At 40.7% G+C, this 19,209-nt stretch overlaps 1 protein-coding gene across 1 annotated transcript in view; it reads right to left on the bottom strand.

Moving 5' to 3' along the window:
- Window positions 1–13,904: 13,904 nt before the first annotated feature.
- Window positions 13,905–19,209, bottom strand: part of ANO2 (anoctamin 2) — a 198,777-nt gene continuing 193,472 nt past the window's right edge. The window contains exons 24-25 of the mRNA XM_054812685.1: window positions 15,746–15,851; window positions 13,905–14,186 (exon numbers count right to left, since the gene is read on the bottom strand). Coding sequence (XP_054668660.1) covers window positions 13,905–14,186; window positions 15,746–15,851 — 388 coding nt within the window. The remainder of the gene's footprint in view (window positions 14,187–15,745; window positions 15,852–19,209) is intronic.

Genomic DNA, 19,209 nt, shown 5'->3' with positions numbered 1-19,209 from the left:
AATTGGCCAGCTTTTGTGGTATCTGAGTGTACTGAATGACCACATGGTCAAAATCTTGAAACTACAGTTCGTAATAAATTATCATCCCCTTCACGAACATCTATGCGTAAGTGATGCCTATTTTTTCTCATCATTCTGGTATATTTTAAGAAAATATGATGGTTAATTGAAAATAGATATTTTTTCCATATGGCCTGGAACAAAGTTTTGGATAAACAGAAGACTGAACCGTCTGGAAACAACAGATGGCAGTGTTTTAAAGATGAAGAGATGAAAGCTTGGATAACCAGTGCTGAACGTCAGTAGTAACATATGATGGAGGCAGTATGCTTACATCTGGGAATTCAGCTTTACCATAATTCTACAGGATGGACATGTGGTCAAAGTAGAGACTTTTTTAAAAAATTAAAAGCAGGAAAGTGAGCTACCTGTCGTGTTCCAGCAGCCAGACACATAGTCTTCTTGCATTTAATCTCAATAGTATCACTTATGGCTGTAAATAATGCTCCCAGATCAATTGGCAGATGCAGAAGAGTTTATACGACTGGTGCAAAGGCTTAACCCGTTTCTACTATCCATTTACTTAAAATCCTGGGAGAAAAATTCAAAAGAGGACAGGAAAGGGAAATGTAAGAGGAACATAAAAAGATTCAAATGCATGTAATAACTACGGTATATAATAAATAAATAACCTACCCCATGCTTTTATGTATACCACAATCGGGCATTTGTCCATTACTAGTTACCATGTAATATAATAAATTTACCATGCATTTAGCTATGATTAAAAGGTCTGTTTCCTTGACACATTGAGATGAGCGTAGATTCATTTGAGTAATACCACACATGGCAAAGGGAGAGTTGGTCCCAATTTTTACAGCAAGTTAGGCTAATATTGAAAGGAGATCCCAAGACAGCTCAAAGGCTGGCTGGAATAACACTTCCTTCCCTCGACATAACATTCAGCACCATTTCTGAATCATTTTTTGTGGGATATGTGACATTTTACAGAGAAACTTCTAAGGCAGAAAAGGAAACAATCCACCTTTTACATTTCTCTCTGTTAATTTGTATTTATTTTTGGAGATGAGAGAAATTGAATGGAAAAAAAAAAACCCTAACCTAACCAAAACCAAAAAAGCCAGAAACAAGTCAAACTAAAGGATCTGAGATATAAACAAGAGAGTCATTTGGTTTAAATCTTCTAACTCACAACAGTAGACTTCTTTCAGTTGCCTCAGGCTAAGGATCTGACCTGTACTACACATTCTGTCCAGAATATCAGAGTATTAATGTATACTTAGTATACATGTACAGAAATGGCAGTGTGAGAAACAGATGTCCTCTAAGACTATGTCAAGAGGAGTAGGAAGGAGGGAAAAATTGCCATTTGCTTTCAAAACTTATATGTGTAGAGCCTCAGATGGGACAACACTTTAGTGTTTACAGTAGAGGCAATGTCAAAAATCAGATATTGGACTTCCTCATACGCAGAGGTCAGGCTTTTCCAGGCAAGAGCCCATTCGGCAAGCACTGCTGTCCCCAAAGTGCCACGTACAACACCCCTGGCAGCCCACCTGCAAATGTCCACTTCTGCTGGTGCGGATAATACTCTCCAACTCCTTTTCTCAGATGCACCGACATCGGGATTCTGGGGATAACACAAGGCAGATGTGCAAAGGGGAAGGAAAGAAAAAAAAAAAATCCTTCTGTGCCTCTTTGTGCTTTCTTCACCTCAGTAATGCAGGATAGCTGTTTCTGCCTCCGCCGAGAAGGGCTGCACACAAAATGTCCTTCTGAGCCTCGTCCTTCTGGGCAGAGGCAGAAACAAAGCTATCCTGCATTACTGGTATTTCAATTCCTATTTTATTATTTAGCCTTCACTTTCGGTTTTGATAACCAATTCCTTCCTCTGTCTCTATACACAGACTGTTAAAATACAGTCCATCACTCTCATAGCTGGATGCTTGAGTTAAGCCACAGCAGGAGATCTGTTCTCACTCTTATTTTAAGTACAGAATGACTTTTTTGAGAATCTGCAAGTTCATGCAGTTATAGTTTTATGCAATATTCATTAATTATCATTAATATATTTCAGTGTTCACATTAAGAGAAATTGTCTTAAAATGCAATATGTCTTATACATATTTTTTCACCACTAGAGCTAAGATTTTGAAAATGTTGTAACTTTTTTTTTTCATTAGCATTCTTGGATTTCTTTTCTATTTAACAGTAATTTTTTAATTTCCTGGACTTTAAATGCATGACTTTTTTGATCATTACTCTGTTCTCATAACACCTTTTATTTATGTGTTGCTGGTATAGGCTTCCAAACCTCCTCCCAACTTTATGTAGCTTTCTGTCTGGGAATCACATAAACCACGGATATGCATAAGCATATACTAAAAAAAAAAAAAAAAAAATCCTTCCTGAAAAGTAGTGTTAGAAATTCAGTAACAGTACAGATTTACAGGCCACACAGGCATTTTGCACACTTATATCTCACCTTCACTTTGAGTTGGTTTTGTTTTATCTCATTTACAGAGCTGGAGCCGTTCTTCAAAGTTAACTGAAGTTACCCCTGGTTTACACAGAAAGGGAGCAGGAACAGATGGGGAGTGTGTCTCAGCAGTGACAGAGAGAACAAGATCTGGATTTTCTTATCGGATTTTTGAGTGAGAGTCTCATCTCACCTCTGCTTTGTTTATGCAGCTGATTTATGCCAGCATCTGAAAGAGGAGAACAGGTGGTCACTAAAAAAGGGGTGTCTGGTCTTCATATCCATGATGCTGTACTGAGAAACCATGCGTTGCCTTCAGCATATGTATGTTTTAAGCCATTTACTAGCTGTTGGAATGAAACCCATTAGGCTCCAGGCAAACCTTGTTAGCAACATCATAAGGGCAGAGGATCCACTGGGCTGCCCAGATGGTTTGAAGAGCAAGATTGCAACTAACAGATTTCCTCAGGATCAGATTAGAGATGATAATTGCATCTCTCTTTAAAATGAAGAGAAAAATCCTCCAGCAAATGCAGTCTTGCCAGGAGACCTGAAACATATAAAAGTTTTGCCAGGCATCAAAGAGCCTTTTCCTCTTTCAAACAGGTGAAATCAGGTGTGAGCCCATTGCAGTTAAAGGAGTTACACCAGCAACAAAGAAAGGTAATTGTAAGATAAGGCAGGCTCCAAACATCAGGATTTACAAGGTATTACTGCTCAAATGACATTCAGGCTTTGCATCAACTGTATCTCCTTTCATCCACTAATTGTGTAATTCATTCAAAAGAGCAACCAGATTGGTTTCATCTGTTACATGTTGTATGGGCCAAACCCCAGGAAAATATTTCCCTTGGCTCATCCCAAGAAAAACATTCACACACACTGTTTATTTTGATATTCACAAATACTACTTTTATCTTATGTTTTAGCTAGATATTCCTTTAAACTTGCTCTTCTGATTCCTTGTCCCTTTGGTATCTCTTAATTAGACCTGGTGACTAATTCAGAAGGAATTATTTATTTAACAAATCCCACCCTTTCCTATCACAAAGCGTCTACAAGCAAAACACTTCTTTATTTTTTTCAAGTTGGTATTAATTAAAAATTATTTACAGATATTCAGAGCACAATTCTTCTGTAGTTTTCCCCTTGTGCTTCTTTGAGATGCACCATCAGTGCTTTGCTAGGATGTGCCCCGCAAGACAGGGATGCCTGAATGACTGACATGGGTAATAGCTATGTGACAACTTGGAATGGATAATGTTTATGTCCAGACACAGACTTTTCTACAAAAATAGACTAATTAATAGTGTCAGACATTTCTCTGTTCTTTACACAAATCTCTTGCTCACTGTTTTGCTTTCCCAGTCCCGGACAGAAAGTATGGTTCTGTACAGCTTGGGAAGGTCTCCATGCAGTTGTTTGTCCTTGCAGTGGCAGCCAACAGCTGCAAAAAGCGATGTGAGCACAGTCTCCTGTCTCCTTGGCTCTCTTCCTTTGCTGATACGCTGGCCCTCGTCAATCAGATGTCTCCTAATTGTACTGAAGGGAAAGGGGGAGGGAAAGAGAGTGGAGAGGAGAGCTGTGTTTACTTCTTCATATCAGGTGTCCACACTCCTTGTGTTGCCCCTGCGATATAGGAATGCGTATGAACGCGTATCTGCATATGCACCTGGAGCATGGGCTGGTATGTGGGAACATCCCTATACCCTTCCAGTGACTTTCTCATACACCCTGCTCTGGACGCAGATGGAGGGGAGAGCAGACCTCTCAGCTTGCTCTGTGCTCATGGCAGGCACATGCCGGAGGACCACATCGGACCTCAAGGACACACCCGAGTACAGGGTCATTTTGTAGGAGGCAAGGGAGTCGTTGCCTTTTTGCAGGGTTTTGAACCTAATAAAGGAGAAGAAATTGATAGAAAAGCGAACTTTTTTTAATCAAAAGAAAGAGAAAATAGGAAACCATACAAACCTGCTGGGGTTACCCGCGGCAGGAAGCACCACTGCTGTCTATAGCACGCTACAGGCACAGACCCTTCTACGCTGGAGCTGGTGCAAGCCTGACTTCACACGCACATACATCAACGCGTCCATACGGTCAGAAATCACAGCGGAGTACCTTGAAGATGAGGCAGCCCCAGAAGCACGTCACTGAAAGGAAGTGACAAACGGCTCCCCGCGGCACCCCCAACACCTGTACGGGTTTACTGCTGGCCCGGGGCTGGAAGCCCCAGCGCAGGAGCCACGTTTCCACTACCCACGTGCTGAATCACCGGTCGCAGCCTGGCCAGCCTCGGAGGCAGCCTTGCATTCAGGCGCCAGCACCTCTCCCCGTTCAGGTCCTCCCATCTGACAAGGACGGGCAGACAAAAAGTTTCCATTGAAAATGCCTTTTAAAAAGGAGAAAGTTTTAAAGGATTTTAGCATCTTTGCAATATTTTTTCTTGGGTTTTTTGTGTTTTTTTTTTTTTCCTAAATTATTCTTAAGGAAATTAACCACAATTTTTAATGTAGTTTTCAGAATAGCTTGTTCAGCTCAATTTTGGCAAAAAAACCTTGGGAAATCGCAGAGAGGTGAAGCTGGAATGTGAGTTCAAGCTTACCATTGCTGCAAAAAGATTTCCGTGGAAATTGCATATAAAATACCTGCCGGTGGGGATGATCACACAGGCCTTAGAGACGATCACGTAGGGCTCAGTCTCAGTTTTAGGAGTTAGGGAAGAAGCAAGAAGAAGAGGGGCTGGCACCCCCCGAGCCTGGAAGAGGAAGGAGACCCTCCTCCTCACTGTCAGCAGGGGAAGGAGCCGCGCTCGCAGATGTTCCCCTTTCCCTTAAGCTGGGTGTCACAGACTTCCTGGGCCGGTGACGGGACACAGGCCTTGCGGATGTTGCTGGCCAGCCGCCGGAGGCTTCTGTGATAAATAGGTCCGGTTAAGCAAAAAAATAAAAAAAATCACTGTTTTGAGTGAGAGCTCTTCTCATTCATTTTCACCAAAACAAGTGTTGGGGCTTTTTTTTCCTAGAAGATGTTAACTTAGGGGGGAAGGGAAAGGAAAACCAAAACCCAGAAACCAGTCATTTCATCCCAAATGAAGAGCTCGGCGTTACTTTGGCTCCCGAGGTGCCGCGATGTCTCCCAGGAGCTGCGGCTGAGCTGGCTTGCGCCTGTGCGGGGCCTCCGGCCGCCTCTCCCACAGCACGTGATGCTCGCCATTTGTAAACAAGGTAACCCACGGCACACACAGGGTCAGGAGAGAGAGGCAGTGCAAAATAAGAGGCTGAAGATCGTGTGGGATATGTGAAGCTTGTCTTATTTAATACTTCTTCACAGCATTTAGCTTTTGTTGAAGGATTAAGCTGTCCTAATCTCCACTAAAGCCAAGAGAATAACAAGCCAGTTATAATTAATCTATTTTCTTGGCTTTGGAGAAAGTCCCAAGTGGTTATTTTCTTCATCTACTAAGCCAATTCCAAGGAAAAACTCCTGTCAGTGTCAGTTATGTGAAAAGTATTTCTGACTGAACTTGAATCCATGGAGTAGCTTTCAAAGTGCTTTCTCCTCTGATAGCGTGAGGCAAGTTTTCTGAACGTGTGTGCATTTCATGTCCTGCCTCATGAACATGTCCACCTCCTTTGAGTAACCTAGGTATGTGGCATTGTTTTCCTTCTGCTTTCTTGCTCCATCTACTGGAACCACTTCTACACGGCATTTGAATGAACAACTCACATGATGAGTATATTTATTTATCCTTGTTAAAAAAAAAAACAAACTTCTTAATCCAGTCTTTACAGTAGATTTATTTTAGTTTTATAACAAAGTGCATATTTGGTAAACTAAACCTCCCCCTTTTTCAGGCTCTTAATCAAAGCCCTGAATGTAAGAATACCCTTCTAGATCTAAATGTGCTCTGAGGTTCATGTTCTTACTGACCTTCGGTGTTTCCAAACTCTTACAAAAATATGTTGTTGTTTCTCAAAAGATTAGATGTAGCAAAACAACAACAAGAAGTAAAAACCCTCTCCCAGCATCAACGGAAGGATGTTTTGTGGAATTAACTGAGATTCGAATTGTACCAGTCATATGTAACTGTCTTTTTAAAAATAATAATAATTAAAAAAAACCCTTCAGAACAGATGGAAAAGGAGTTAAAACAGTAGATGCCAGAGGAAAGTTTACGCCACACCTGTAAGATCCAAGATAACTTTATTGTCATGTATGTTTGTCCCTTATTAAAAAAAGTGGCTACTGGAAGTTTTTGGAAAATAATCCTGTTAAGAATTGGCTTGTTAGGATAGGGCTAAGTTTCTGTTTAAGTGCTGGGTAGAAAATGTTAGACATTCTCTCTGTATTTCTGCAGTTAAAACCTTCACAGGTTTTGTCTTGAATTTCTGCTGTCCTGTTTGCATAAAATTCAGCAGAGTAGTCAGGAATCACTGAAGAAATGGACTTTACCGTGTGGGTCAGATTCAGGTAGGGCTGTGATTTCTTCCTGTGATTTCCCTTTAAGCAGAGAACAGTTTGTTCCCCTATCTATGAATTTCAAGTGAAACTGTTAAGACTGGTGAAATATCAGTATTTTTGTCAAGGGTCATGTAGCATTAACATTAGTAGTCAGTGAAAGAATAGCAATTTATACTGAATGAACCAAGACATTTTCTGCAGCCAATTTAGAAACACTGGCACTAGTGAGTCTTTTCCTCTGATCCTGTTATGGTAGTTGGAGCTTCAGCAAAGGATGAAGCTATGGACTGGAATACGATATTGGTAAGTTCTGAAAAGCGTGCGTCTACCAACAAATAGCATGCAGACATCTTTGATTGAACAAGAACAGCGTTATTCTCACAGCTTTGTGGGCCTGTTCTCCTGCTCCCCTGGTTCCACCTCCCTGGCTAGCTTCTTTCTAGTGTAAAAGGCACAACTTCCATTCTCAGAACAGTCTTTCCAAAAAATGTGTGGCTCAGCTACAGGGCTGCAATAGCCTTTCCTTCACATTGCTACCCTGTTTATTCTCTCCCTGAAATCAAACACTATAGCATGGGATAACAGGCACCCTGTCCCCAGAAGTTGCGTATCTTGCAAAACCTACATAAATTTAACTGGGCTGTGGATCAGTATTCTTAGATTCTTACCTATCTTATATTATTTATAACAGTATTGTGCACTACCTCCTCTTCTGTCAGAACAGCATCGATAAAATAATTAGTCTTTTAATTCCTTATATATTTAAATTCAAGGATCACAGTTTTCAAAAGTGAATCATAGTTGTGTCTGCCTTAAATCCATGCCACATGGAAGCACACAGTAATAACTGTTCTGAAAATCAAGTTTACTAAAGCCAGCCCTAACAAGATGCCAGTATGAACACAGACAAAATTGCTAGTCAGTTTTGAAGAGTGATCCAATCTCACGAAAATGTAGGGTCAAATCCCAAACTGCTAACTGCCCACATTTTCCATAGTATTGACATAGTGGGACTCATTGAAGACCATAGGAATGGAAGGGTTTGCTGTGGATGCACTTTTTTTTCACTGCTGTCACATTTCTCTATCTAACTTTCCTACATTTGGTTGAAAGCTGCATGCAGAGCTGCATAGAAGAAACACTCACTGAACAAGGGGATAATGAAACCAAAAGAAAGACTTCCACTGATTCCAGTGAGGTTTGAATCTGGGGATCTTGTCTCAGGTGGCCACATTAGAGGCAGACATAATATAATTCCATGTTAGTAATAATTTTGCTCATTAAAACTGTATCTGTAGAACTAGGACATCAATGGGAATAGCTTAGAAAATGCCGTATGTGTGAGTAGAAGAGTCGTCGTTAATGACTTTCTTAAGAATCACAAAAAGTAAAGCTTCAGGATTGTACTGACAAGCAGACTGAAAATACACATTAAAAGATTTCATTAGATCATTATGTATGAATAAAGTGTACTGTCAGGCTGTCTCAGGAGTTGTTAGGGAATCTGATTAATTTTAACAATTCCATTGGCAGTGTGAAAGAGGCAGTAAGGCAGCCTGTTAATTAATGCAATGATTAATAATTTAATAATCAATTAATAATTGAGTACATTTGCAGATGATGGGCAAAGGACAGGAACTGTAGGGAATATTCAGAGTTTTGGTAGTACTGAGGGATTTAGGAAGGGTTGAAACACATTTAGAAAATAACTAAAACAGAACCTTCCTCAGACAGATTGCACATAGGGCATACAGAATTTATACTCATTTTCATGCTAGAAATATACCTCAACCTCCATTGCCTGTGGGCCTTTAAGATGAACCACGTACCAATGTCCTTTACAAGATAAGAACCTGGATTTCACGTGTACACCCTCCTCCTCTCTCTGTACCTAAGTGCAATAAAAGCCCTTTCTACTGGTATATCTGAAAATCTTGTGTTACTGGGACACGAGATGTCTTAACCAGTACATGGTGTGGAGGAATTCACCTACAAGAATAGGTCACAAACAAAACTGGTTTATATTTTCTTCTCAAAAGCAAAAGAATTAGACCAGACGGGGAATAGGAAGACCATCTGTGCCTAATTAAAGGGTGAGACTGCATAACAGCAACAGATGTTATATTATTGTAGTCAGAAGAGTTTATTGCTAACAGTGGTAAATATTGTGCATGTTGAGTTGGGTATTTCCAAGCCATAATTTAACAGACATACTTCCACATAGGCTACTCTTTTCTTCCTGGACTACATTTCATTAGTTTTTAGTGTCATGAAAGGTCAAAAAGGTCAAACTGCAGAAGAGGTGCAGATAGCAATATTTTCTACATACTGAGAATGCTGAGGACTGAAAAGCCAATTATACCCATCACAAAAAGTCATCTAGTGCTGATGAGTAAAAAAACAGGCAAGTCTGCATGAAGAAGACATGACAGCAAGGGCTAACATTCCTGCTGCTCTGCTCAGTTCCTGAAAGCCCTCTTTAAAACTAGAGATAACCACTGTGAGAGGGTTCATCTGGCTGCGTGGATCAGATGGATTCTGTAACTGAATAGCATTTAAGTTCATAGCATGACTCAAGAGAGGGAGCCCCTTCACTCTGGGTCAATTCCTTCTCCTGAATAACTTTTGCAAGCTGTTTGACACTACCCTGCACCAATAGTCCAAAGCAGAAGTTGTGGTACGTGGAGCAGCAAACTCTTTCAGCCACCATGAGCTTCTTCTAGCCACAGAGGTGGACACACCTTATGTTCCCTGATAATTACAAGGTTACATTCAATTATATCTGTGTTAAGGCTTTACACAAGCCGCATTCCTTCATTCTGTTGCTTCCTATGCTCACTGTTCTGATTTGATGTGGAATTATGTACATTCCTATTAATGTGACTCTACATGAAACCGAGAGTGTGGCTTTGGTGTTTTGTGATTACATGTAGTACTCAGTGTGCTGTTAGCTAATCACATACAAAGGGATGTGGGGTTTTGTTTGTTTGTTTGTTTGTTTTAACTAGGCTTTTTACTTACTTCAGAGTTGTAGCAATCCAAAGGGCTATGAAATTCTGAACTAAATGTGCAGGAACATCTATGCAATTTTTTTTCTCTGCTTACTTTCATCCTTTCTTTTGCAGAGATTTTAGCTCATTTTCATTGCTAAAGAAAGGAATGACAATAACTCACAGGTTTTATTACCGCTTTGTGTTTCTGCTGGCATCCCTGTTCTCTTCTTCCCTCGAGAGAGCTTTCCATGCAGGTCTCTTGAAACAGTCATTCTCTGCTTCTGAGACACAAGTTATGGTGAGGGGGCACTTTGTGGGTAGACTTACAAGTATCATGCTGATAAAAAGGGATCAGATAAAGTCTTGCTTTGTCCAAAAGAGATAAGTTAGAAACTGGGAATGAATGAATGCCCAATCAGCGATCTACAATTACAGGAGCTGATGGGAAGCAGTGGCAGGAGAATCCAGAGGTTGCCATAGAAATGTAACAATGGGTGCAATCCTCAGGGACTGCACCTGAGTCAAGTACCAAACATGCAGGAATTCCCAGTGAATGAAACTCTCAAGTTTAAGAGAAAAATAGAAACCATATCGCAGATAAAGATAATTGAGCTGTCTGTCCCATTTGTGATATCATGGTAGATCCCATCTGGATGTCAGCCGTGATTGCTGCTATGCCACTTTCCCAGCCTTGTTTGGGTGAAATATATAAACCTCAGGAGAACTTGCAGAGCATCAGTGTACATCTGTTGGCTTCTCTAGTTCCTTTTGCTAGGAAATCTAGAAACACATTATCGTTTTTGGACCACAGCAAGCATTTCAGTTGCTTGTTATGGAAATTCTGTGTAACAACAGCCTAATGCATTCGACTTTGGGATACCATTTTTCTGACCATTTTTGAGTGACTCACAGTTTTTAAAAAGACAAGACGGTATTTCCTGGGCAGAGGGAGGGTGTAAAAAAATTTGTTCTATTTTAAGAAGAGCCTTAACTCCAAATAACCTTCATCCAACAAGCCGCTGGAAGAGAGGGTGCCACGCAACCTGTAAGCCTCTTTCTATATCCATTTCTGCATGCAGTCCCACATACCTGGAAAAAGAATTTTTGGCAATTATGATAATCTAAAGGTCTGGCAAAACTGATATTTCTACTGTTTGGAAACATAACATTTCTCCCCATTAGAGGTGCTTTGGAGTGAAGAAAAATGATTGCATTTCAATCAACTAGAGTTGTAAACAACAAATGTAGACAGTTCCAGCCCCCCAAATCCACCACCAGAATACCAGAATAAGCTAACGAATAGATGTCATTAATATTGACTGCCTTGATATATTAGAGCTTGTAATCCCTGACAGGGCTTGTTGGTCTTTTGAGAGTAAAATGAGACAAGTTGGTTTTGAGGAGATTCAGTGCCCTCATTTAAACGTTAGTCTTAGAGGGGGGAAACCAAGGTTTATGTCTTAGCCGTGTCACAGATTTCCAGCAGGGAGCCAAATTCTTTCAAAAGATATTCATTCAAGCACCTAGCAAAATTAAAACAAAACAAGCATAATCAACTGGGAATCTAGCAGTCGCTGAGTCTTTCAGTGACCTGAACATCTTAAGCACTCTGACTCGGGAGGTTAGGTGCTGGACTTCTGCAACCTAAAGCCCAAGCTCTCAACCTAAGACAGACATCGGGGCTGCCGCTGCAGTGCAGGGAAGGAGACGAGCATCCTCCAAGGAGGTCCATCTGCCTGTCTCAGACAGCAGTGTGGAGATGGGATGAGTAGCTGGCTGCTGGTGCCTTTCTCTCTCTGGTGACCGCAGAAGCAACCTGCCTAAATTTTAATAGCTATGTTTCGGGCATACAAATCCCATGCTCTCAGCCTCCCCAAATGCAGTAACATGACTTTTGGGCCTGACAAGGATGTTGTTCACATGACCACAGGTGACTATGAGGTATTTATACTAATAAAAAGCTTAAATTGTATTTAAGAAAATGACTATTTTCCTATAATTATCCTACGTATCTCAATCAATTAGAAACACCAAATATATAGTTTATACCTGGTATGTTGTGTCAGGAGCTCTTCAAATAGCTTGCTTTCAATAAAGTATACATTAAAAAAGGAGAAACCTTGTAATACTACACATTTTTGCACATTTACAAACTGTATTTGTAGTCTTGAGCGTATATAGAGTTCTGGACAATATCCCCAGAAAATTGTTATTCATTAAAAAACCCCAACAGTTTCAGAAGGGGGCAGAATTCTCTCTGAATTAATTTAAAATTCAGCAAATGAGTTTTGACAGGGGAAAAAGAAGAAAACATTTGGAGAGGTCAGACTTTTGGTTCAACAAAGTTAAGCATTTGCAATTTTATTCAAGTTGACATTATCGTTTCAAAATTGATCTACAATATAGAAGGCATAAATAGCCCTAAATGAAACTTTAAAAATGAAACTCCAGAATGAAACTTTTCATTTCAGCCCACCCTGAAACAGTTCTCCTATTTTCATTTTCTTTAGTTTAGGCACTGAATTAAAAAAAAAAAACAAAAACAAAAAAACAAACCACAAAACACCTCTATGATTTTCACATCTCTCATTAAATTACCAAAAATTCTTATAGAAAAAGATTTTTCCATCTAAGGGAACAATGAAATTCCTAGGCTTCAGAATTATATAAAATATCATTATAATGTTAAAGAGCTGTCATATTGTATACGATGCCTGAAATGGAAGCATTTCTTTTGATTTGTATTTTTGATGGTTTTGAAAGCATTGTTGAGAACACAAAATGAGAAGAAAATCTTTTATACAGACTCCAAATTTCAAGTTGGGTTAGAGACAAAATCTACAGTAAAAGAAACAGATTTTTTAAGAAAGTTTTATTTTCATTCATAACAGAACACAGTTATTCATTAAATGCTTGTAGATGAAAGCTTGGTTATTGAACATGTTTATCTTCCAATAAAATGCAGTTCTGCAAGATATTTTACTTTACAATAAATGCACAACAGAAGCAACTTTTGTTACTTTATGCGCAATGTACATGAAGATGCCACATGATTTACAGGGCTTGATTCCATTATCACTCGTCAGCTTCTCACTGGTGTTGGTTTAGTGGTGCAATTCCTCTTGATACTGGCTGAATTCCCAGTCTAAGTGAAAGGACAATCAAACATGCAGGGTTTTTTGGGTTTTTTTTTGGTTCAGGACAATGAATAACAATGAGCTTCCCTAGTTCTAGCAGTTTTACTTCATTCTGATGCATATGTTGTTGCCTCTCTGCTCATTAGCACATACATTCAGGCTCCTGCTAAGCAAAACACAATATATTTTTACATGACAGTGGCCGGTGATTTTCATTCCTTCTGTTCCCACAGCTCTGTGCCCTTAACAACAGCCCTGCACGCTCTACAGAGACAGCACCAACTGGCAGTGTACGTTAGGAAGGCACAAGGACTCACTGAGACTCCACATGTTTATAAACCATCCGCTGGCAGCTACAAACCGTGAGACCACACGTTGTGTGCACTTCACTGTGGTGGGTCAGATCTGCCAAAAGATAGATACTAGGGCAGGAGTGTCCCTTCTATTCCCCGTGCCCCACAGGGCATCTGCAGGAAGAGGGACGGCTGTGGTCCTACTGCTGAGACTGCACGAGCGAGAATTCCTGCGCGCCTGCCCAACTCACATGCATCACCACGAGGACCAGCTACAGCCACAATATAGCCCTTATCTCGCACTGATAAAGTCTGAAAATGCTGCAGCCCAGATAGCATATAAAATGTAATGGAGATGCTTGCATATGGAGCTTCAAAGGAAGCAAAAGAAGCCTCTTTTTTGCTCCCTGTCTCTTCCTTGACTGTCTCTCCCTCCCTTGCTCCAGGTTCAGAATCACATCACACAGTAAGCAGGTATTGCAGAGGTAAGCATAGTATGTTACCCTTCCCTAAGGAGTCACACTTCTGTGTGCTGTGAGCTAAAGGAGGCAAAGCTGCCTTTCTGACTTCGGTTAAACTGACAGAAGCTGGCAGCCCGGATCCTTTCGCCTTTGGTCCCACTTTTGTGTTTCTGCTTGTCACGTGCGATAAAGCTTTCAATCAGCTTCAGTTTTTCATGCTCTTCCTTCAGGAAGAAGTCAACAAGCACGCTCTTCTCCTTTTTGATCTGTTCGCTGATGTCCTTGGGGATGTCAGGAATCATCCAGTCAACTAGAACACTGAGGAACATCACCAAGTTCTGCAAACACAGCAACGGACATGAAGCAAGTATAAAAAATCCACAATACTTACACTAGAGCAAACCCAAACCTTTGCTATAGCTATGAGGCAGGCATCAAACACATTTTGCTGATGGCATGTAGTATTAAGCAGTTGAGTAAGGCCTTAGTTCAAGAAACAGGTTACATTTGTGCACAACTCCCCCTCAGTGGAGTGGCTGAATTAAACGCATGCTTCAGGTCTAAAATGGGAAAGGACTTGGATTCATCAAACGATTCATGGCCTGCACAGATAAAGTAGCCTTATTCTTTACAGGTATTCAAAGGTGCTCAGCTCTCAATATCAAATTCATTGAGACTGAGCTCAGAATTCATTACTATAAGGGCAATGTCAGTGAAAGCATCCTCCAACACAATCATACCATGTGGCCTGAGCAGACAGCAGACAACTTCCGTGCTCGTTCTGTCCTCAAATCCTTCTGACTGCTGACAAGTAGGATTTTTTACGCTACTGCAGCGTGCAAGCCACAACCTTGAACCTGAAGTGTCAAGGTCATTACAGGTAATGCTCTTAACACAGAGGCAGGAAGCAGACTGGGTAAAGTTTTGCTCGTTGTGAAATTTATAAATAAATTATACTTTGGGGTTTATATTATCATGACAATGCTTTGAAAACTGCCGTGTTGTGTAATGCCTGAAAATGTGTGAGAACGTTTGCTGACAAGGCTACTAGCATGAACCCTCTGTCCCCATCTGAGACAATGGAGCTAATTAACCAGGGAATGTACTCTGGCAGAACAGGCAGGCTATTTGAAGTCCAGCATAACCAGTTGGTTTCAAACATTTTGCAGCCAGTGGTGGAAGATTACTGAAGACAGAGCAAAGAAGCAGAAGAGGGCAATATAAACCAGGCAAGACTCACAGTCACGCTTAGGAATATTTGGCAGGTGAGGAGAAAAGACAGGCAGATTTCAATACAAGGGTTGGGCCCAATTTAACTATGGAGGGATCCCAGACCATGGAGGAGAGCAGAAGGTTTCTGCCATTCAGAAGGCAAGCCACGATAGCAAATCTTTTGCCAATGAAATTTCCACACTGGGGAGAATTTACTCCATTTACTTGTAGAAAGTAGCAGAAGACCTTGGAGGATTTATTACTTCTGTTTATTGCTTGCTTTGGGTAAAGAACAGCAATTCACAAGCCTACATTGCATTTAGTTCCTTTTTACAAGTCGTGCCCCTGAGAGTATAAAAGCTGATAAAGTCCACTTAACTGAAACATTCAAGAGGCTGGGGTGTTCTGGGGATCACTGCTAGTGCCAGGGGCTAATGCAGGCTGTGGGGCTTCCCTTCCATGAAGGGAGCGGAAATCTCCACTGAGGAGGTGTGCCACAGTGCTCCGAAGGGAGAGCCTGTGCTGCAGCCCCACCGACACCTCGGCAGGCTGGGTGCAAGCACATCAGGCTGGGTATTTGCAAACAGAAAAGCTCTATTGGACATGGGCTGCTTTGGCACATGCATTTCAAACCATTTATTATGATATTTCTGTGACTGAAATTGCAGCAACTCAACAGACTTACCTGAAATAGAATAACAAAAGCCAAGCGAGCAGATAAGACCGCCCAGTACTGTTTAGTATACTCATACTGATTTGGGGACCAAGGTGGTTCTCTGTAGTCTTTGAACCTGTCGATGGAGACAGCTGAGTTATCACACAGTTCCAGCAATCTCCTCCTGCACCAATTGCTTTAACGTGATTTCCCAATCACAAAACCTAAAGAATCAAATCCTCCAGATGTTCCTACTTCAACCCTTATTATGAAATAGAAGTCCAGAATTAGCGCTGGACTATCTCCACTGAATTTAGCAAGCTTAGTCTGGTTTCCACATTTGTAACCAAAATCATGTTGTTCTAATGTTGGAAATTTCCAGATTTTCCAGGATTTACAAATGTCTCCTCTTTTTTTTTTTGTTAATGTTAAATTGATCTCAGTGTACAGGGAATAAAGTGTTGAAATTAAAGCATAGAGATTGTCCAAGGCATTTTCAGATTAAAGGAGACAATCCTGCTTTTATCTCACCTAAACCTTGATTAATTTAGGGAATAATTCAGCCCACGTAAAATCTGACTCACACTTTGGTGGTTCCTGTCTTTGCATTAACAACAGGGGGAGCCATGGGAAAGGCACTTCCTAAATGAACTGTCTAGCTTCAGACAGGATAAAACAGAACCTTAGTGGTTTGGTGTAAAGACTGATGCTTTTACTATTATCATCAATCATTTGGAAGTAAACAACAGGCTAATAAAGTCACAGATGCTCCTAAATTGGAAAGTTTTGCAAATAGCAGGAAACACAGAAAGCAATAAGAAATACAGACAGGAAACACAATGAGAATAATCTGGGGAAATGGAAAATAATTAAAAATAAAACAATTGAAAGATCTTTGAAAGGACAGACTTTGATAGAAAATGTAATGAAAATAGCCTGGAGCTTACAGTGGCCAGCAAGTGAGCACAAGTTTGATATATGGCAGCAGGACAGTATGACTTGTGGATGTATAAACAAAAGGAAGGCATGATGGTGCTGGGGGGTATTAGGCTTTCTCTGAACAGCTCAGGTAAAGCCACACCTGGAATGCTGCATTCAGCCATTCAGCTGTGGGGATTTCAGAGAGGGGAAAAAAAAAGGGAAAAAAAAAAATAAAAAAATAGCAATAAATTGAAGGCGGTTCAGCAAAACAATCCAGGGGCTGCGGAGACTGACTCACCAGAGAAGATTAAAGAAGAGCACATGTATTGCTCCACTTTGGTAAGTAACAGCCACAGTTGGACATGATAACCATGCACAAATTGTGCCCTTAGGACTGAAAGGGATAATTTAGTGCTGTTCACAGTGTTTGACTAGGAGTAATGGGATGAAATTAAGAAAGGGAAAATCTGTTTTGAATACCACAGAACCCTTCCTGACAGTAAGATTCATTAGACTGTGGAAAAGCCTCCATCGGGGTATAATGGAGAAGGTTCATATATAAAATCTGTCAGCTTCAGTTTGCAGGTGCTCTTACCAAACTTACCTTCAGATTCTATCCACATGGTTTTGCATGTGAAATTATACATTTACAATCCATACACCCCCTAGATCCCACCCTCCCCTTCCTGCCCCCCTCCCCCCGCCCCCCCCCCAAGAAATTCGGTCTGAAATGCTGGATGTAATTCTGTGCTGCACCTCCTGGAGACAAAGGACACAAGGTACAACCCACGATCCGGAGAGGCAGGAGAGAGAGGAGGAGAAAACAAACTTTAAATCAGGGGCTGTATTAATTTAGGGAAGCACTGCCTGGGCTGTGTTAGACCCTGGATTATTTGTTTTGTTCAGTGGTGCATACACAGCAGCCGAGCTCTTCGTCCTGTCTTACACAGGATTCCTGCTTGGCCCTGTGCTGTGCCAGCGCTGTCAGATTCCCCCTCTAGTACCTTTCTGCACAATGTGGACTCCTGCGTGTTTCTCAAATCTGTGTGCAAGGGCTGCAGCGAGAGCCAGAATCAGTTCCCTTGAATTTAATCTGCTTGAACATCAAAGCCAAGGAAAACCACTGAGTTTGTTGTGGATTTTGCCTAGCACTATAAATCAATCCCAGTCTTGAAACGGAGCCCAGGTTCACCTGCAAGGGTCACCAACTGTGGTGGGTTTTCCATTTAATGTACTCCGAGCTTCACAAACTAAGTGTTGCAGGACATCAGACCCCACGGAAATTTCTCCTGGCTCAGCTGGAAATCACACTGCTTGTGATGCCTGAACCTACATTCAACAGAACACTAGCAAATGATTTATGGTGAAGGGAGATGTTGTTAGAGCTACAGAGAAGGTAGATGGGCCTCCTCCCCACCTCCCTTTCTCATTATTCTATGGCACGTGGGACTTCAAAGTGCAATAATCCAGGCCTTTTCTAACCACTATATTCTACAGGTAATTTCTTTTTTAAAAAGTCCATCTTTTCCCTCACTTCTTCAGTTCCTGATTCTTAAAAAATTTGTTTCAGCAGGTATGCTAGAAAGAGCAAACAACTGGCGGTCCAAAGACTATTGCATTTAAAAAATAGCAAACAACTCCAATTCCACTGAAAAAGGACAATAATATGAAGTAGTCAATGTGGTTTAAGAATAGAGCACAGAAAAGTTCTGAGGGGAAAAAAGAAAAATGCACACTGAGAGTAGAGATATGTTTGGAAGTCAGGATGGAGAGGGCCAGGCAAGGCTTAGACACAACTGAACTGCAGGCAGAGCTAAGAGAAATGCGCAAGTATATTTAAAAAGTATATTGCATGGGGAAAAAGAAAGTCTGGTAGAAAAAAATCAAAATGTCTATGTAGGTGGAATTCTGAATCAGTCTAAATAAGCTGATCTGTTTAATCTTTTTCAGCTGGTCTTTGACAAGAAATTGAAGAAAACATGACCAAATAGTGCTTCAGCAATGCAGGAGTATAAAAGAATTCTTCAGGAAAAAGCATTAAAATCCACCACTGATCATTGGGCGTAGATGAGATGAATCCCAGGGCATTAAGAAAATTAATTAATTCAAAGACACTTTATAAATTTCTGAATATTGGAGCAGACTCGCATTAAGGGAAAAGTCCCTTTAATGACTCCCTATCTGCTGCCTTCTTCTTTTCACTGAGATCTGCACACCTTCATGTACTCTATTATCATACCAGATTATAAAGATTAAAAGGGCTAAACCAATAAAAATGTCACATAACTTAGCAAGGTTTGCTTTTAATTTGCCTTCAGCTACACAAATGTTGTTGTGCTCTGAAAAAAATCATTAAAAATAATGCATCAGAATGGCATTATAGCAATGTTTATTTGGAAGCAGTGTCAAAGAGTTCACAACATTGTAGAAAATGCTGTTCAAAATATTCAAAGAATGTATCTGGATGTTTGGTGGGAGAGTTGTTTCTGGCTTGTTATGGTTATTTTTAAGATACCTTAATCTCTGGCAATGCCCGTAAGCAGCAAAAGGCAGGCTTATTGTAACCACATTTA

Source organism: Grus americana, chromosome 1, assembly GCF_028858705.1.
Source record: "Grus americana isolate bGruAme1 chromosome 1, bGruAme1.mat, whole genome shotgun sequence".
In the NCBI taxonomy this organism is placed as follows: domain Eukaryota; kingdom Metazoa; phylum Chordata; class Aves; order Gruiformes; family Gruidae; genus Grus; species Grus americana.
Note: the sequence above shows the minus strand (reverse complement) of the source record. Positions and strands in the feature narration are given on the sequence as shown.